General features: G+C 60.0%; 1 protein-coding gene across 1 annotated transcript in view; it reads left to right on the forward strand.

Annotated features, from left to right (window-relative positions):
- SYNGAP1 (synaptic Ras GTPase activating protein 1) overlaps positions 1 to 19,674 on the forward strand; it is a 104,439-nt gene extending 84,765 nt beyond the window's left edge. The window contains exons 15-19 of the mRNA XM_085532662.1: positions 497 to 1,400; positions 5,828 to 6,001; positions 12,562 to 12,773; positions 18,655 to 18,842; positions 19,667 to 19,674. Coding sequence (XP_085388788.1) covers positions 497 to 1,400; positions 5,828 to 6,001; positions 12,562 to 12,773; positions 18,655 to 18,842; positions 19,667 to 19,674 — 1,486 coding nt within the window. The remainder of the gene's footprint in view (positions 1 to 496; positions 1,401 to 5,827; positions 6,002 to 12,561; positions 12,774 to 18,654; positions 18,843 to 19,666) is intronic.
- Positions 19,675 to 21,089: the final 1,415 nt, after the last annotated feature.

The raw sequence follows: 21,089 nt of genomic DNA on the forward strand, positions 1-21,089 counted from the left end.
CTCCCCCCATCCTCATTGATCTCCCATTGATCTCATTGATCCCCCATTGATCCCCCATTGATCTGCATTGATCTCCATTGATCTCCATTGATCTCCCCCCATCCTCATTGATCTCACTGATCTCCCATTGATCTCCCATTGATCCCCCATTAATCTCCCCCCAACCTCATTAATCTCCACTGATCTCCATTGGTCCCCCATTGATCTCCCCCCATCCTCATTGATCTGCATTGATCTCCCATTGATCTCATTGATCTCCCATTGATCTCCTCCCATCCTCATTGATCTGCATTGATCTCCCATTGATCTCATTGATCTCCCATTGATCTCCCCCCGTCCTCATTGATCTGCATTGATCTCCCATTGATCTCATTGATCTCCCATTGATCTCCCCCCATCCTCATTGATCCCCCATCGATCTCATTGATCTCCCATTGATCTCGTTGATCCCCCATCGATCCCCCATTGATCCCCCATTGATCTCCCCCCCTTCCAGCTCCATGGAGGTGCCCCGTCTGCCTTCCCCCCCACAAGAAAAGGCCCCCCCGGAGGTTCTGGTTCTGAGCCGCCCCCCTTTGGCCCGTTCCTCACCCGCTTATTGCACCAGCAGCTCCGACCTGACGGAGCCCGAAGGCGGACGAGCCCTCGGGGTGGGCAAGAGCGTCTCCATGTTGGACCTGCAGGACGGCCGCGTCGACAGCGTGCCCAGCCTGCCCGCAGAGCTGCTGGCCGGGGGTCCCGGCCAAGGAGGAGGGGGTCTGGGTGGTGGTGGGGGTGGTGGTGGTGGGGGTCTCAGACCGGGTCGTTTATCTCAAGGCAGCGCTTCTAGTTTAGCCCCACCGCGTTTAGGGGTCCCCGACGCCGGCGGACCCCAATTGAGGGTCCCCCTTTCGTTTCAGAACCCTTTATTCCACCTGGCCGCCGACGGACCCCTTCGATCCGAGCTCATGGCCGGTGGTGGGGGGGGGGGGGGAAACGATGGGCCTTACGCCCCTCCCCCCCCACCGCCCCCACCCCCACCCCCCCCAGCTTTACACGGTTATAGCAAGAGCGAGGAGCTGGCGGCCCCCCCCCAACCCAAACACATCACGCACAGCCACAGTTACAGCGACGAGTTCGCTCGGCCCGGGGGGGATTTCAGCCGGAGGCAGCTTTCCTTACAAGACACTTTGGCCCCCCCCCAAATCACCATCGGAGCCCCCCCACCCCCCACCCCAAGGGGGGCCAGGGCTGGGAAAAGCGGGGGGTCTTCGGCCCTTGGGGTCCCGTCCAAACCACGGCCGGCCAGTGGGAATCTATTGGCGTCCCCAGAGCCCACCTACGGACCCCCCAGGTCCCGACAGCCCTCCCTGGCCAAGGAGGCATCGGTGGCTGGGATGAAGCCCACCATCACCAAGCAGGTGGGATATGGGGGGGGAAAGGGGAGGTGGGATGGAGGGGGAGGGTGTTATGGGGTCGTGGAGGGTGTTATGGGGTCGTGGAGGGCACTATGGGGTCGTGGAGGGTGTTATGGGGACATGGAGGGCACTATAGGGGCATGGACATGATGATAGAGGGTGTTATGGGGTCGTGGAGGGCACTATGGGGTCGTGGAGGGTGTTATGGAGTCGTGGAGGGTGTTATGGAGTCGTGGAGGGTGTTATGGGGTCGTGGAGGGTGTTATGGGGACATGGAGGGCACTATGGGGTCGTGGAGGGTGTTATGGGGTCGTGGAGGGCACTATGGGGTCGTGGAGGGTGTTATGGGGTCGTGGAGGGTTTAATGGGGTCGTGGAGGGCACTATGGGGTCGTGGAGGGTGTTATGGGGACATGGAGGGCACTATAGGGGCATGGAGGGCACTATAGGGGCATGGAGGGCACTATAGGGGCATGGACATGATGATAGAGGGTGTTATGGGGTCGTGGAGGGTGTTATGGGGTTGTGGAGGGCACTATGGGGTCGTGGAGGGCACTATGGGGTCGTGGAGGGTGTTATGGAGTCGTGGAGGGTGTTATGGAGTCGTGGAGGGTGTTATGGGGTCGTGGAGGGTGTTATGGGGACATGGAGGGCACTATAGGGGCATGGACATGATGATAGAGGGTGTTATGGGGTCGTGAAGGGCACTATGGGGTCGTGGAGGGTGTTATGGGGTCGTGGAGGGTGTTATGGGGTCGTGGAGGGTGTTATGGGGACATGGAGGGCACTATGGGGTCGTGGAGGGTGTTATGGGGTCGTGGAGGGTGTTATGGGGTCGTGGAGGGTGTTATGGGGACATGGAGGGCACTATGGGGTCGTGGAGGGTGTTATGGGGTCATGGAGGGTGTTATGGGGACATGGAGGGTACTATAGGGGCATGGAGGGCACTATAGGGGCATGGACATGATGATAGAGGGTGTTATGGGGTCGTGGAGGGCACTATGGTGTCGTGGAGGGTGTTATGGGGTCGGGGAGGGTGTTATGGGGTCGTGGAGGGTGTTATGGGGACATGGAGGGCACTATAGGGGCATGGACATGATGATAGAGGGTGTTATGGGGTCGGGGAGGGTGTTATGGGGTCGTGGAGGGTGTTATGGGGACATGGAGGGCACTATAGGGGCATGGACATGATGATAGAGGGTGTTATGGGGTCGTGGAGGGTGTTATGGGGTCGTGGAGGGTGTTATGGGGTCGTGGAAGGTGTTATGGGGTCATGGAGGGTGTTGTGGGGTCGTGGAGGGTGTTATGGGGTTGTGGAGGGTGTTATGGGGGCATGGAGGGTGTTATGGGGTCGTGGAGAGTGTTATGGGGTCGTGAAGGGCACTATGGGGTCGTGGAGTGTGTTATGGGGACATGGAGGGCACTATAGGGGCATGGACATGATGATAGAGGGTGTTATGGGGTCGTGGATAGCGCCATGGGGACACGGAGGGCATTAAGGGGTCCCAGAGGGCTCTGTGGGGACATGGAGGGCGTTATGGGATCATGGAGGTAATGATGGAGTGCATTATGGGGGCATGGAGGGCCCTATGGGGTTGTGGGGGGCACTATGGGGACATGGAGGTGATGATGGATGGCACTATGGGGATATGAAGGGCGTTATGGGGGCATGGAGGGCACTATAGGGGCATGGAGGGAATTATGGGGCCATGGAGGGGGTGATGGGGATATGGACGGTGTTATGGGTCCATATTGCCCCCTATGGGCCCATGAATGCCACTATAGGGTCTTGGAGGTCTCTATGGGTCCATGGTTGGCGTTATGGGCCCATGAAGCCCACTATAGCGCCCTGTATGTCCCTATATCAGCCCCATTGTGGTCCCATATTGCCCCTATGGGCCCATATTGCCCCCTATGGGTCCATATTGCCCCCTATGGGCCCATGAAGCCCACTATAGGGCCCTGTATGTTCCTATATCAGCCCTGTTGTGGTCCCATATTGCCCCCTATGGGCCCATGAAGCCCACTATAGGGTCCTGGAGGTCTCTATGGGTCCATATTGCCCCCTATGGGCCCATGAAGCCCACTATAGCGCCCTGTATGTCCGTATATGGGCCCCGTTGTGGTCCCATATTGCCCCCTATGGGTCCATATTGCCCCCTATGGGTCCATATTGCCCCTATGGGCCCATGAATGCCATCATAGGGCCCTGATGGTCTCTATGGGCCCATATTGCCCCCTATGGGTCCATATTGCCCCCCATGGGTCCATATTGCCCCCTATGGGTCCATATTGCCCCCTATGGGTCCATATAGCCCCCTATGGGCCCATGAAGTCCATCCTAGCGCCCTGTAGGTCCCTATATCGGCCCCGTTGTGGTCCCATATTGCCCCCATGGGTCCATATTGCCCCCTATGGGCCCATATTGCCCCCTATGGGCCCATGAATGCCATCATAGGGCCCTGATGGTCTCTATGGGCCCATATTGCCCCCTATGGGTCCATATTGCCCCCCATGGGTCCATATTGCCCCCTATGGGTCCATATTGCCCCCTATGGGTCCATATAGCCCCCTATGGGCCCATGAAGTCCATCCTAGCGCCCTGTAGGTCCCTATATCGGCCCCGTTGTGGTCCCATATTGCCCCCATGGGTCCATATTGCCCCCTATGGGCCCATATTGCCCCCTATGGGCCCATGAATGCCACTATAGGGTCCTGTTGGTCTCTATGGGTCCATATTGCCCTTTATGGGCCCATATTGCTTCTATGGGTCCATACAGCCCTCTATGGGTCCATATTGCCCCCTATGGGTCCATACAGCCCCCTATGGGTCCATATTGCCCCCTATGGGTCCATATTGCCCCCTATGGGTCCATAGAGCCCCCTATGGGTCCATATTGCCCCCTATGGGTCCATATTGCCCCCCTATGGGTCCATAGAGCCCCTTATGGGTCCATATTGCCTCCTATGGGCCCATATTGCCCCCTATGGGCCCATATTGCCCCCTATGGGTCCATACAGCCCCCTATGGGCCCATGAATCCCACTATAGTGCCCTGTATGTCCCTATATCAGCCCCATTGCGGTCCCATATTGCCCCAATGGGTCCATATTGCCCCCTATGGGCCCATATTGCCCCCTATGGGTCCATGAATGCCACTATAGGGTCCTGGTGGTCTCTATGGGTCCATATTGCCCCCTATGAGTCCTTACAGCCCCCTATGGGCCCATGAAGGGCACTATAGTGCCCTTTATGTCCCTATATCAGCCCCGTTGTGGTCCCATATTGCCCCCTATGGGCCCATAGAGCCCCCTATGGGTCCATATTGCCCCCTATGGGCCCATATTGCCCCCTATGGGTACATATAGCCCCCTATGGGCCCATGAAGTCCATCCTAGCGCCCTGTAGGTCCCTATATCGGCCCCGTTGTGGTCCCATATTGCCCCCTATGGGTCCATATTGCCCCCTGTTGGTCCATATTGCACCATATGGGTCCATATTGCCCCCTATGGGTTCATATTGCCCCCTATGAGCCCATGAAGCCCACTATAGCGCCCTGTATGTCCCTATATGGGCCCCGTTGTGGTCCCATATTGTCCCATATGTGTCCATATTGCCCCCTATGGGCCCATGAAGCCCACTATAGGGTCCTGGAGGTCTCTATGGGTCCATATTGCCCCCTATGGGTCCATATTGCCCCCTATGGATCCATAGAGTGCCCTATGGGGACATGAAGGTCATTATAGGGGCATGGAGGGCACTATGGGTCCATACAGCCCCCTATGGGTCCATACAGCCCCCTATGGGTCCATACAGCCCCCATGGGTCCATACAGCCCCCTATGGGTCCATAGAGCCCCCTATGGGCCCATATTGCCCCCTATGGTCCCATATTGCCCCCCTATGGGCCCATATTGCCCCCTATGGGTCCATGTTGCCCCCTATGGACCCATACAGCCCCCTATGGGTCCATACAGCCCCCTATGGGTCCATATTGCCCCCTATGGGCCCATATTGCCCCCTATGGGTCCATACAGCCCCCTATGGGCCCATAGAGCCCCCTATGGGTCCATATTGCCCCCTATGGGTCCATACAGCCCCCTATGGGCCCATATTGCCCCCATGGGTCCATAGAGCCCCCTATGGGTCCATACAGCCCCCTATGGGCCCATATTGCCCCCATGGGTCCATAGAGCCCCCTATGGGTCCATATTGCCCCCTATGGGCCCATATTGCCCCCTATGGGTCCATACAGCCCCCTATGGGTCCATACAGCCCCCTATGGGTCCATATTGCCCCCTATGGGCCCATATTGCCCCCTATGGGTCCATATTGCCCCCTATGGGTCCATATTACCCCCTATGGGTCCATATTGCCCCCTATGGGTCCATATTGCCCCCTATGGGCCCATATTGCCCCCCTTTGATTCCAGGCCTCCCAGACGCCGTCGACGCTGAACCCGGTGATGCCGGCGGCCGAGCGCACGGTGGCCTGGGTGTCCAACATGCCGCATCTGTCGGCCGACATCGAGAGCTCCCACATCGAGAGGGAGGAGTTCAAGCTGAAGGAGTACAGCAAGTCTATGGACGAGAGCCGGCTGGACCGGGTATGGCTATGGGGTGATATGGGGCAGGGGGTGGGGGGGGATATGGGGTGATACGGGAGCGGCTATGGGGTGATATAGGCACAGCTATGGGGCTGGATGGGGGCTATGAAGGCAGGGGGCATAGCTATGGGGTGATATAGGCACAGCTATGGGGTGATATAGGCACAGCTATGGGGTGATGTGGGTCACATAATGGCAGGGGGCACAGCTATGGGGTGATATAGGCACAGCTATGGGGCTGGATGGGGTCATAGCTCTGGGGTGATATAGGCACAGCTATGGGGTGATATAGGCACAGCTATGGGGCTGGATGGGGTCATAGCTATGGGGTGATATAGGCACAGCTATGGGGCTGGATGGGGTCATAGCTATGGGGTGATACAGGAACGTCTATGGGGCTGGATGGGGTCACAGCTATGGGGTGATACAGGAATGGCTATGGGGTGATACGGGAACGGCTATGGGGCTGGATGGATTCATAGCTATGGGGTGATATAGGCACAGCTATGGGGTGGTAGGGGGCATATAAAGGCAGGGGGCACAGCTATGGGGTGATACAGGCACGGCTATGGGGCTGCATGGGGCTGGATGGGGGCTATGAAGGCAGGGGGCACAGCTATGGGGTGATATAGGCACGGCTATGGGGTGATACAGGAACGGCTATGGGGTGATACAGGAACGGCTATGGGGAGATACGGGAACGGCTATGGGGCTGGATGGGGTCATAGCTATGGGGTGATATAGGCACAGCTATGGGGTGATACAGGAACGGCTATGGGGCTGGATGGGGTCATAGTTATGGGGTGATACAGGCACGGCTATGGGGTGATACGGGAACGGCTATGGGGCTGGATGGGGGCTATGAAGGCAGGGGGCACAGCTATGGGGTGATATAGGCGCAGCTATGGGGCTGGATGGGGGCTATGAAGGCAGGGGACACAGCTATGGGGCTGGATGGGGTCATAGCTATGGGGTGATACAGGAACGGCTATGGGGCTGGATGGGGTCACAACTATGGGGTGATATAGGCACAGCTATGGGCTGGATGGGGGCTATAAATTCCGTAGGGGGTTTCTATGTCTCATAGGGGGTCCCTGTGTCCCATAGGGGTCTCTATGTCCCATAGGGGTCTCTGTGCCCCATAGGGGTCCCTATGTCCCATAGGGAGGTCCCCTTCCCCCATAGGGGGGTCCCTATGTCCCATAGTGGGGTCTCTATGTCCCATAGGGGGGTCTGTGTGCCATAAGGGTCCCTATGCCCCATAGGGGGGTCCCTATGCCCCATAGGGGGTCATGGCCCTGCAGTGTGTCCCATAGGGGGGTCTATGTGCCCCATAGGGGTCCCTGTGCCCCATAGGGGGGTCTCTGTGCCCCATAGGGGTCCCTGTGCCCCATAGGGGGGTCCCCGTGCCCCATAGGGGGGTCATGGCCCTGCAGTGCTCGCTGTTGGGCAGGTGAAGGAGTACGAGGGTCCCTATGCCCCATAGGGGGGTCCCCGTGCCCCATAGCATGGCCGTGCCCCTGCAGTGTGCCCCATAGGGGGGTCCCTGTGCCCCATAGGGGGGTCCCTGTGCCCCATAGGGGGGTCTCTATGCCCCATAGGGGTCCCTATGCCCCATAGGGGGGTCTCTATGCCCCATAGGGGTCCCTATGCCCCATAGGGGGGTCTCTGTGCCCCATAGGGGTCCCTGTGCCCCATAGGGGTCCCTATGTCCCATAGGGGTCCCTATGTACCATAGGGGGGTCCCTATGCCCCATAGGGGTCCCTATGCCCCATAGGGGGGTCCTTATGCCCCATATGGGGGTCCCTATGCCCCATAGGGGTCCCTATGCCCCATAGGGGGGTCTCTGTGTCCCATAGGGGGGTCTCTGTGCCCCATAGGGGCCCTTATGCCCCATAGGGGGGTCTCTGTGCCCCATAGGGGTCCCTATGCCCCATAGGGGGGTCTCTGTGCCCCATAGGGGCCTATGTGCCCCATAGGGGTCCCTATGTCCCATAGTGGGGTCTCTATGTCCCATAGGGTATCATTGTGCCCCATAGGGGTCTTATATGCCCCATAGGGGGGTCTATATGTGCCATAGGGGTCCCAATGTCCCATAGGGGGGTCTCTGTGTCCCAGAGGGTTTTCCCCTTCCCCCATAGAGGCTCAGTGTGTCCCATAGGGGTCCCTGTGCCCCATAGGGGGGTCCCTATGCCCCATAGCATGGCCGTGCTGCTGCAGTGTGCCCCATAGGGGGGTCCCTGTGCCCCATAGGGGTCCCCGTGCCCCATAGGGGTCCCTATATCCCAATGGGGGGGTCCCTGTGCCCCATAGGGGTCCCTGTGCCCCATAGGGGGGTCCCTGTGTCCCATAGGGGGGGTCTCTATGCCCCAATGGGGGGGTCCCTATGACCCAATGGGGGGGTCCCTATGCCCCATAGGGGTTCCTATATCCCAATGGGGGGGTTCCCTTCCCCCATAGGGGTCCCTATGCCCCATAGGGGGGTCCCTATGCCCCATAGGGCATTAGTGTGTCCCATAGGGGTTTCTATGTCCCATAGGGGTCCCTATGTCCCATATAGGGGTCCCTATGCCCCATAGAGGGGTCCCTATGCCCCATAGGGGTCTCTATGTCCCATAGGGGTCCCTATGCCCCATAGGGGTCCCTATATCCCATAGGGGGGTCCCTGTGCCCCATAGGGGTCCCTATGTCCCAATGGGGGGGTCCCTATGTCCCATAGGGGGTTCTATGTGCCCCATAGTGGGGTCCCTATGTCCCATAGTGGGGTCTCTATGTCCCATAGGGTATCATTGTGCCCCATAGGGGTCCCTATGCCCCATAGGGGGGTCTCTGTGCCCCATAGGGGTCCCTATGCCCCATAGGGGGGTCTATGTGCCCCATAGGGGTCCCTATGCCCCATAGGGGGGTCTCTATGTCCCATAGGGGGGTCATTGTGCCTCATAGTGGTCAGGGTGTCCCTGCAGTGTGTCCCATAGGGGTCAGTGTGTCCCATAGGGGGGTCCCCTTCTCCCATAGGGGTCTATGTGCCCCATAGGGGTCCCTATGTCCCATAGGGTATCATTGTGTCCCATAAGGGTCCCTATATCCCAATGGGGGGGTCCGTATGCCCCATAGGGGGGTCTCTGTGCCCCATAGGGGTCTTATATGCCCCATAGGGGTCCCTATGTCCCATAGGGGGGTCCCTGTGCCCCATAGGGGTCCCTGTGCCCCATAGGGGGGTCTCTATATCCCAATGGGGGGGTCCCTATGCCCCATAGAGGGGTCCCTATGCCCCATAGGGGGGTCCCTATGCCCCATAGGGCATTAGTGTGTCCCATAGGGGTCCCTGTGCCCCATAGGGGGGTCCCCGTGCCCCATAGCATGGCCGTGCCGCTGCAGTGCTCGCTGTTGGGCAGGTGAAGGAGTACGAGGGTCAGTGTGTCCCATAGGGGTCCCTATGTCCCATAGGGGGTTCATGGCCCTGCAGTGTGTCCCATAGGGGGGTCTATGTGCCCCATAGGGGTCTTATATGTCCCATAGGGGGGTCCCTATATCCCATAGGGTATCAGTGTATCCCATAGGGGTCCCTATACCCCATAGGGGGGTCCCTGTGCCCCATAGGGTATCATTGTGCCCCATAGGGGTCCCTATGCCCCATAGAGGGGTCCCTGTGCCCCATAGGGGGGTCCCTGTGTCCCATAGGGGGGTCCCTGTGCCCCATAGGGGGGTCCCTGTGTCCCATAGGGGGGTCCCTGTGCCCCATAGGGGGGTCACGGCCCTGCAGTGCTTGCTGTTGGGCAGGTGAAGGAGTACGAGGGTCAGTGTGCCCCATAGGGGTCCCTATGCCCCATAGGGGGGTCTCTATGCCCCATAGGGGGGTCTATGTGCCCCATAGGGGTCCCTATGCCCCATAGGGGGGTCCCTATGCCCCATAGCATGGCCGTGCCCCTGCAGTGTGCGCTGCTGGGCAGGTGAAGGAGTACGAGGATCCCTATATCCCAATGGGGGGGTCCCTGTGCCCCATAGGGGTCCCTGTATCCCATAGGGGGGTCCCTGTGCCCCATAGGGGGGTCTCTATGCCCCATAGGGGTCGCTATGCCCCATAGGGGGGTCCCTGTGCCCCATAGGGGTCCCTATGCCCCATAGGGGGGTCTCTGTGCCCCATAGGGGTCTTATATGCCCCATAGGGGTCCCTATGCCCCATAGGGGGGTCTATGCCCCATAGAGGGGTCCCTATGCCCCATAGGGGGGTCATGGCCCTGCAGTGTGTCCCATAGGGGTCCCTATGCCCCATAGGGGGGTCCCTGTGCCCCATAGGGGGGTCCCTGTTCCCCATAGGGGGATCCCCGTGCCCCATAGGGGGGTCCCCGTGCCCCATAGCGTGGCCGTGTCCCTGCAGTGTGTCCCATAGGGGGGTCCCTATGCCCCATAGGGGGGTCTCTGTGCCCCATAGGGGGGTCTCTGTGCCCCATAGGGGTCCCTATGCCCCATAGGGGGGTCTCTATGCCCCATAGGGGGGTCATGGCCCTGCAGTGTGTCCCATAGGGGTCCCTATATCCCAATGGGGGGGTCCCTATGCCCCATAGGGGTCCCTATATCCCAATGGGGGGGTCCCTATGCCCCATAGAGGGGTCCCTATGCCCCATAGGGGTCTCTATGTCCCATAGGGGTCCCTATGCCCCATAGGGGTCCCTATATCCCAATGGGGGGGTCCCTATGCCCCATAGGGGTCCCTATATCCCATAGGGGGGTCCCTGTGCCCCATAGGGGTCCCTATGTCCCAATGGGGGGGTCCCTATGTCCCATAGGGGGGTCTATGTGCCCCATAGGGGTCCCTATATCCCAATGGGGGGGTCCCTGTGCCCCATAGGGGTCTATGTGCCCCATAGGGGTCCCTATATCCCAATGGGGGGGTCCCTATGTCCCATAGGGGGGTCTATGTGCCCCATAGGGGTCCCTATATCCCAATGGGGGGGTCCCTATGCCCCATAGGGGGGTCTCTATGCCCCATAGGGGGGTCATGGCCCTGCAGTGTGTCCCATAGGGGGGTCCCTATGCCCCATAGGGGGGTCCCTGTGCCCCATAGGGGGGTCCCTGTTCCCCATAGGGGGGTCCCTGTGCCCCATAGGGGGGTCCCTGTTCCCCATAGGGGGGTCCCTATGTCCCATAGGGGTCCCTATGTCCCATAGTGGGGTCTCTATGTCCCATAGGGTCCCTATGCCCCATAGGGGGGTCCCTATGCCCCATAGGGCATTAGTGTGTCCCATAGGGGTCCCTGTGCCCCATAGGGGGGTCCCCGTGCCCCATAGCATGGCCGTGCCGCTGCAGTGCTCGCTGTTGGGCAGGTGAAGGAGTACGAGGGTCAGTGTGTCCCATAGGGGTCCCTATGTCCCATAGGGGGTTCATGGCCCTGCAGTGTGTCCCATAGGGGGGTCTATGTGCCCCATAGGGGTCTTATATGTCCCATAGGGGGGTCCCTATATCCCATAGGGTATCAGTGTATCCCATAGGGGTCCCTATACCCCATAGGGGGGTCTCTGTGCCCCATAGGGGGGTCCCTGTGCCCCATAGGGGTCCCTATGCCCCATAGGGTATCATTGTGCCCCATAGGGGTCCCTATGCCCCATAGGGGTCCCTGTGCCCCATAGGGGTCCCTATATCCCAATGGGGGGGTCCCTATGCCCCATAGGGGGGTCCCTGTGCCCCATAGGGGTCCCTATGCCCCATAGGGGTGTCTCTGTGCCCCATAGGGGGGTCATGGCCCTGCAGTGTGTCCCATAGGGGTCCCTATGCCCCATAGGGGGGTCTCTATGCCCCATAGGGGGGTCTCTATGCCCCATAGGGCTTTCCCCTTCCCCCATAGAGGCTCAGTGTGTCCCATAGGGGTCCCTATGCCCCATAGAGGGGTTCCTATGCCCCATAGGGGGGTCTATGTGCCCCATAGGGGTCCCTATGCCCCATAGGGTATCAGTGTGTCCCATAGGGGGGTCTAAGTGCTCCGTAGGGATCCCTATATCCCATAGGGCATTAGTGTGTCCCGTGGGGGTCCCTGTGTCCCATAGGGGGGTCTATGTGCCCCATAGGGGTCCCTATGTCCCATAGGGGTCAGTGTTCCCCATAGGGAGTTCATGGCCCTGCAGTGTGTCCCATAGGGGGGTCTATGTGCCCCATAGGGGTCACTATGTCCCATAGGGGGGTCATGGCCCTGCAGTGTGTCCCATAGGGGTCCCTATATCCCAATGGGGGGGTCCCTATGCCCCATAGGGGGGTCCCTATGTCCCATATGGGGGGTCTCTATGCCCCATAGGGGTCTCTATGCCCCATAGGGGGGTCTCTATGCCCCATAGGGGGGTCTCTATGCCCCATAGGGGGGTCCCCATGCCCCATAGCATGGCCGTGCCCCTGCAGTGTGCGCTGTTGGGCAGGTGAAGGAGTACGAGGGTCCCTATATCCCAATGGGGGGGTCCCTGTGCCCCATAGGGGGGTCCCTGTGCCCCATAGGGGGGGTCCCTATGCCCCATAGGGGGGTCCCCGTGCCCCATAGGGGGGTCACGGCCCTGCAGTGCTCGCTGTTGGGCAGGTGAAGGAGTACGAGGAGGAGATCCACTCGCTGAAGGAGCGGCTGCACATGTCGAACCGGAAGCTGGAGGAGTACGAGCGGCGCCTCGTGTCGCAGGAGGAGCAGACGAGCCGCATCCTGCTGCAGTACCAGCATCGGCTGGAGCTCAGCGAGAAGAGGCTGCGGCAGCAGCAGGCGGAGAAGGACTCGCAGATCAAGAGCATCATCGGCAGGTGAGGGACGGAACGGGATGGGGGGGTATGGGGGGGTATAAGGGGGGATATGGGGCAGGTTAGAGGGGGTATGGGGGGTTATAAGGGGTTATAGGGGGTTATAGGGGGGATATGGGGGGATATGGGGGGATATGGGGGGTTATAAGGGGTTATAGAGGGGTTATGAGGGGGATATGGGGGGATATGGGGGGATATGGGGGGGTATGGGGGTGTTATAAGGGGTTATAGGGGGGATATGAGGCAGGTTAGAGGGGGTATGGGGGGATATGGGGGGTATGGGGGGGTATAGAGGGGTTATAGAGGGGTTATGGGGGGATATGGGCGGAGAAGGACTCGCAGATCAAGAGCATCATCGGCAGGTGAGGGACGGAACGGGATGGGGGGGTGGGGGGCAGGTTAGAGGGGGTATGGGGCAGGTTGGAGGGGGTATGGGGGGTTATAGGGGGGATATGGGGGGATATGGGGGTCCTAGGGGGGGATATGGGGGGGATATGGGGGGGATATAGGGAATGGAGTGGGAGATATGGGGGGATATAGGGGGGATATGGGGGGATATGGGGGGTTATGGGGTGTTATAGGGGGTTATAGGGAGGTTATGGGGGGATATGGAGGTCCTAGGGGGGGATATGGGGGGATATGGGGGAGGAGAGGAGATGGGAGGGGTCCCAGATCAAGAGCATCATCGGCAGGTGAGGGACGGAACGGGATGGGGGGGGTGGGGGGGGATATGGGGGGCATAAGGGGGGCATATGGGGAGGGTATGGGGGGATATAGGGGGATATAGGGGGATATAGGGGGATATGGGGGATATGGGGGATATGGGGGGATATGGGGGATATGGGGGGATATGGGGGGATATGGGGGGTATGGGGGGGTATGGGGGTGTTATAAGGGGTTATAGGGGGGATATGAGGCAGGTTAGAGGGGGTATGGGGGGGTATGGGGGGGGTATGGGGGGATATGGGGGGGATATGGGGGGATATGGGGGGATATAGGGAAGATATGGGGGGATATGGGGGGATATGGGGGGATATAGGGGGGATATGGGGGGATATAGGGGGGATATGGGGGGGATATGGGGGGATATAGGGTGTTATAGGCGGTTATAGGGAGGTTATGGGGGGATATGGGGGGATATAGGGGGATATAGGGGGGATATGGGGGGATATGGGGGGTTATAGGGGGGATATGGGGGGATATGGGGGGATATGGGGGGGATATGGGGGGATATGGGGGGGTATGGGGGGATATAGGGGGATATATGGGGGGATATAGGGGGTTATAGGGGGATATGGGGGGATATGGGGGTGTATGGGGGGTTATAAGGGGTTATAGAGGGGTTATGAGGGGGATATGGGGGGATATGGGGGGGTATGGGGGGATATAGGGAAGATATGGGGGGATATGGGGGGCATATAGGGGGTTATGAGGGGTTATGAGGGGTTATAGGGGGGATATGGGGGGATATGGGGGGATATGGGGGGATATAGGGGGGATATGGGGGGATATAGGGGGGATATGGGGGGGATATGGGGGGATATAGGGTGTTATAGGCGGTTATAGGGAGGTTATGGGGGGATATGGGGGGATATAGGGGGATATAGGGGGGATATGGGGGGATATGGGGGGTTATAGGGGGGATATGGGGGGATATGGGGGGATATGGGGGGGATATGGGGGGATATGGGGGGGTATGGGGGGATATAGGGGGATATATGGGGGGATATAGGGGGTTATAGGGGGATATGGGGGGATATGGGGGTGTATGGGGGGTTATAAGGGGTTATAGAGGGGTTATGAGGGGGATATGGGGGGATATGGGGGGGTATGGGGGGATATAGGGAAGATATGGGGGGATATGGGGGGCATATAGGGGGTTATGAGGGGTTATGAGGGGTTATAGGGGGGATATGGGGGGATATGGGGGGATATGGGGGGATATAGGGGGGGTATTGGGGGATATGGGGGGATATGGGGGGTAGGAGATGGGCGGAGAAGGACTCGCAGATCAAGAGCATCATCGGCAGGTGAGGGACGGAACGGGATGGGGGGGTGTGGGGCAGGTTAGAGGGGGTATGGGGGGTTATAGGGGGGATATGGGGGGATATGGAGGGATATAGGGGGTTATAGGGGGATATGGGGGGATATGGGGGGTTATTAGGGGGATATGGGGGGATAAGGGGGGGATATGGGGGGATATGGGGGGTTATAGGGGGTTATAGGGGGGTTATGGGGGGATATAGGGGGATATGGGGGGATATGGGGGTTATAAGGGGACATAAGGGGGTCCTAGGGGGGCATATGGGAGGGATATGAGAGGTTATGGGGGGATATGGGGGGATATAGGGGGGATATAGGGGGTTATAGGGGGGATATGGGGGGATATAGGGGGGATATGGGGGGATATGACGGGTTATGGGGGGATATAGGGGGTTATAGGGGGTTATAGGGGGATATAGGGGGATATGGGGGGATATGGGGGGTAGGGGATGGGCGGAGAAGGACTCGCAGATCAAGAGCATCATCGGCAGGTGAGGGAGGGAACGGGATGGGGGGGTGTGGGGGGTATAAGGGGGGGTATGGGGGGTTATAAGGGGTTATAGAGGGGTTATGAGGGGGATATGGGGGGATATGGGGGGATATGGGGGGATATAGGAGGGATATGGGGGGATATGGGGGGATATGGGGGGATATAGGGGGATATGGGGGGATATGGGGGGATATAAGGGGGATATGGGGGGATATGGGGTGTTATAGGGGGTTATAGGGAGGTTATGGGGGGATATAGGGGGATATAGGGGGGATATGGGGGGATATGGGGGGTATAAGGGGGGATATGGGGGGATATAGGGGGATATAGGGGGGATATGGGGGGATATGGGGGTCCTAGGGGGACATATGGGAGGGATATGAGAGGTTATGGGGATATAGGGGGGATATGGGGGGATATGGGGGGATATAGGGGGGATATGGGGGGGATATAGGGGGGATATGGGGGGATATGGGGGGGTTATAGAGGGGTTATGGGGGGATATGGGGGGAGAAGGACTCGCAGATCAAGAGCATCATCGGCAGGTGAGGGACGGAACGGGATGGGGGGGGGATATGGGGGGATATGGGGGGTATAGGGGGGTATGGGGGGATATGGGGGGTTATAAGGGGTTATAGGGAGGTTATGGGGGTATATGGAGGTCCTAGGGGGGGATATGGGGGGATATGGGGGAGGAGAGGAGATGGGAGGGGTCCCAGATCAAGAGCATCATCGGCAGGTGAGGGAGGGAACGGGATGGGGGAGGTGTGGGGCAGGTTAGAGGGGGTATGGGGGGTTATAAGGGGTTATAGGGGGGATATGGGGGGATATGGAGGTCCTAGGGGGGGATATGGGGGGTATGGGAGGTATATGAGGGGTTATGGGGGGATATGGGGGGGTATGGGGGGATATGGGGGGATATGGGGGGACATGGGGGGATATGGGGGGATATAGGGGGGATATGGGGGGTTATGGGGGGATATGGGGGGTTATAGGGGGTTATGGGGGGATATAGGGGGGATATGGGGTGTTATAGAGGGGTTATGGGGGGGTATGGGGCGGATATGGGGCAGGTTAGAGGGGGTATGGGGGGATATAGGGGGTTATAGGGGGGATATGGGGGGATATGGAGGTCCTAGGGGGGGATATGGGGGGTATGGGAGGTATATGAGGGGTTATGGGGGGATATGGGGGGATATGGGGGTGTTATAAGGGGTTATAGGGGGGATATGAGGCAGGTTAGAGGGGGTATGGGGGGGTATGGGGGGGGTATGGGGGGATATGGGGGGATATAGGGGGATATAGGGGGGATATAGGGGGATATGGGGGGGATATATGGGGGATATGGGGGGATATAGGAGGGATATGGGGGGGTATAAGGGGGATATGGGGGGATATGGGAGGACTCGCAGATCAAGAGCATCATCGGCAGGTGAGGGACGGAACGGGATGGGGGGGGTGTGGGGGGTATAAGGGGGTCCTAGGGGGGCATATGGGGTGTTATAGGGTGTTATAGGAGGTTATAGGGGGATATGGGGGGATATGGGGCAGGTTAGAGGGGGTATGGGGGGTTATAAGGGGGGATATGGGGGGATATAGGGGGGATATGGGAAGGATATAGGGGGATATGGGGGGATATGGGGGGCATATAGGGGGTTATGAGGGGTTATGAGGGGTTATAGGGGGGATATGGGGGGTAGGGGATGGGCGGAGAAGGACTCGCAGATCAAGAGCATCATCGGCAGGTGAGGGACGGAATGGGGTGGGGGGGGTGGGGGGGGGTATAAGGGGGTGTTATGGGGTTATAAGGGGGTCTTATGGGGAGGCTTATGTTGGGGGGGGTTATAAGGGGGTGTTATGGGGGGGCTTATGGTGGGGGGGGTTATAATGGGGGGCTTATAAGGGGGTCTTATGGGGGGGTTATGATGGGGGTGCTATAAGGGGGTCTTATGGGGGGGTTATAAGGGGGTCTTATGGGGGGCTTCTTCCGACAGGGGGGGCTTATGGTGGGGGGATCTTATAAGGGGGGTGTTATGGGGGGGGCTTAGGGTGGGGGGGGGTTATAAGGGGGTGTTATAGGGGGGTTATAGTGGGGGGTGGGTTATAAGGTGGTCTTATGGGGGGCTTATGGTGGGGAGGGTTATAAGGGGGGGTTATAAGGGGGGGTTATAAGGGGCTTATGGTGGGGGGCAGGGGTTATAAGGGGATCTTATGGGGGGGTTATGGTGGGGGGGGTTATAATGGGGGGGTTATAAGGGGGTCTTATGGGGGAGGCTTATGTTGGGGGGGGTTATAAGGGGATCTTATGGTGGGGGGGGGTAATAAGGGGGGGGTTATAAGGGGGTCTTATGGGGGGGTTATAAGGGGGGTCTTATGGGGGGGGGCTTATAAGGGCCTGTTACATTGGGGTCTTATGGGGGAGGGGGGGATATAACCGACCTACCTCCCCCCCCTTTCCCCCCCCTTCCCCCCCCCTAAACCTATTATGGGGGGGGTCCCACCGCCCGGGGGTGGCAGCGTGACCCCGGTGAAGCCTGTTACATTGGGGTCTTATGGGGGGGGTTATAAGGGGGGGTTATAAAGGGGTCTTATGGGGGGTTATAAGGGGGTCTTATGGGGGGGTTATAAGGGGGTCTTATGGGGGGGTGTTATGGGGGGGTTATAAGGGGGGGGTTATAAGGGGGTCTTATGGGGTTATAAGGTGGTCTTATGGGGGGGTTATATGGGGGTCTTATGGGGGGGGTAATAAGGGGGGGGTTATAAGGGGGTCTTATGGGGGGGTTATATGGGGGTCTTATGGGGGGGGGTTATAAGGGGGGGTTATAAAGGGGTCTTATGGGGGGGTTATAAGGGGGTCTTATGGGGGGGCTTATGGTAGGGGGGATTATAAGGGGGGGGTTATAATGGGGTCTTATGGGGGGGTTATGGTGGGGGGGATTATAAGGGGGTCTTATGGGGGGGGGGGTTATAAGGGGGTCTTATAGGGGGGGGGGGCTGTTACTAACCTACCCCGGAGGGGTTTCTCCCCCTTCCCCCCCCTTCCCCCCCCCCCAAACCTCCTATTATGGGGGGGGTCCCACCGGCCGGGGGTGGCAGCGTGACCCCGGTGAAGCCTGTTACAGTGGGGTCTTATGGGGGGGGTTATAAGGGGGTCTTATGGGGGGGGGGCATTACATAGGGGTCTTATGGGGGAGGGGGGCTGTTATAATGGGGCCTTATGGGGGGGGGGGGATATAACCAACCTACCCCGGAGGTGTTTCTCCCCCTTCCCCCCCCCCCAAACCTATTATATGGGGGGGGTCCCACCGGCCGGGGGTGGCAGCGTGACCCCGGTGAAGCCTGGCCCCGCAGGCTGATGCTGGTGGAGCAGGAGCTGCGCAGGGATCACTTGGGCGCCCACGACCCCCCCGAGGGCCGGCGGCGGCTGCTCGACGCTCAGGTGGAAATTACAATGTCATTGATCTGCTCCGTGTGCCCACGGCCATCACACGCAGCGCTGGGGGCGGGGGGGGGGGAAATGGGGGGGGGGGGGGGGGGTCGTGTGCCACCCATATGGGTGGGGAGATGTGGGGCTGGGGGGGGCTGGGGGTGGGGAGATGTGGGGCTGGGAGTTGGGGGGGGAATGGGGGGGGGTGGGGGTCGTGTGCCCCCATACGGGTGGGGAGATGTGGGGCTGGGGGTTAAGGGGGGGAATGGGGAGGGGGTTAGGGGGGATGGGGGGGGTGGGGGTCGTGTGCCCCCCCTATGGGTGGGGAGATGTGGGGCTGGGGGGGGCTGGGGGTGGGTAGATGTGGGGCTGAGGGTGTGGGGGGGGCTGGGGCTGTGGGGAGAGGGGGAATGGGGGGGGATGGGGGTCGTGTGCCCCCCATATGGGTGGGGAGATGTGGGGCTGGGGGGGGCCGGGGGTGGGTAGATGTGGGGCTGGAGGTGAGGGGCTTAGAGGGGGAGATGGGGGTTGTGTGCCCCCCCATGGGTGGGGAGATGTGGGGCTGGGGGTTAAGGGGGGGAATGGGGAGGGGGTTAGGGGGGATGGGGGGGGTGGGGGTCGTGTGCCACCCCATGGGTGGGGAGATGTGGGGCTGGGGGGGGCTGGGGGGTGGGTAGATGTGGGGCTGGGGGTGTGGGGGGGGCTGGGGCTGTGGGGAGAGGGGGAATGGGGGGGGATGGGGGTCATGTGCCCCCATATGGGTGGGGAGATGTGGGGCTGGGGGGGGGGGGATGGGGTTATGGGGGGGTCAGGGGGGATGGGGGGGCAGGGGGTGGAGGAATGGAGGTGGGGGGGTCGTTTGCCCCCATATGGGTGGGGAGATGTGGGGCTGGGGGTTAGGGGGAAGGGGGGATGGGGGTCGTGTGCCCCCTATAGCTGGGTAGATGTGGGCCTGGGGGTGTGGGGGGGAATGGTGGGGGGGGGGGGGGTCGTGTGCCCCACATGGGTGGGTAGATGTGGGGCTGGGGTGGGGGCGAGATGGGGAGGGGGTTAGGGGAGGGTTAGGGGGGATGGGGAGGGGGTTGTGTGCCCCCCCCATGGCTGGGTAGATGTGGGGCTGGGGGTCAGGGGAGAGGGGTTAAGGGGGGTAGGGGGTCGAGTGCCCCCATGGGTGGGTAGATGTGGGGCTGGGGGTTGGGGGGGAATAGGAGGGGGATGGGGGTCGTCTGCCCCCATGGGTGGGTAGATGTGGGGCTGGGGGTGTGGGGGGGGGATGGGGAGGAGGTTAGAGGGGAAGGAGGGGATAGGGAGGGGTTGGGGGGGGGATGGGGGTCGTGTGCCCCATGAGTGGGTAGCTGTGGGGCTGGGGTGGGGAGGGATGGGGGGGGATGGGGAGGGGGTCGTGTGACCCATGGCTGGGTAGATGTGGGGCTGGGGGTGGGAAGGAAGGGGGGATGGGAAGGGGGTATGTGGGGGAGGGAAAGGGGTTGGGGGGGCGGTGTTAGGGGGGGAGGGGGAAGGCTCATGGGAGGGCAGATGGGGGCAGATGGGGGGGGTGGGGGTGGGAATCTATGGGGTGTCCCTGGGGGTGTGGGTGCTAATAGGGTATGAATGGGGGTGTGGGCATGAATGGGGTTTGTGGGTGTTAGTGGGGTTGTGGGTATGAATGGGACTGTGGGAATCAGTGGGGCTGTGGGTGTCAATAGGGCTCTGAGTATGAATGGGGTTGTGGGTATGAATGGGACTGTGGGAATCAGTGGGGTTGTGGGTATGAATGAGGCTGTAGGTGTCAATGGGGCTGGGTATCTATAGGAGGCTGTGGGTATGAATGGGACCGTGGGAACCAGTGGGGTTGTGGGTATGAATGGGCCTGTAGGTGTCAATGGGGCTGTGGGTGTCAATGGGGTTGTGGATATGAATGGGACCATGGGAATCAGTGGGGCTGTGGGTGTCAATAGGGCTCTGAGTATGAATGGGGGCTGTGGGTATGAATGGGACTGTGGGAATCAGTGGGGTTGTGGGTATGAATGAGGCTGTAGGTGTCAATGGGGCTGTGGGTGCCAGTAGGGTATGAATGGGGCTGTGGGTATGAATGGGGTTTGTGGGGATCTATAGGAGGCTGTGGGTATGAATGGGACCGTGGGAACCAGTGGGGTTGTGGGTATGAATGGGCCTGTAGGTGTCAATGGGGCTGTGGGTGTCAATGGGGTTGTGGGTATGAATGGCTGTGGGTGTCAGTAGGGTATGAATGGGGGCTGTGGGTATGAATGGGGTTTGTGGGTATCTATAGGAGGCTGTGGGTATGAATGGGACCGTGGGAACCAGTGGGGTTGTGGGTATGAATGGGCCTGTAGGTGTC

Source organism: Coturnix japonica, unplaced genomic scaffold (assembly GCF_054131305.1).
Source record: "Coturnix japonica strain WE unplaced genomic scaffold, WE-NBRP24 Scf050, whole genome shotgun sequence".
NCBI classification, from domain to species: Eukaryota; Metazoa; Chordata; class Aves; order Galliformes; family Phasianidae; genus Coturnix; species Coturnix japonica.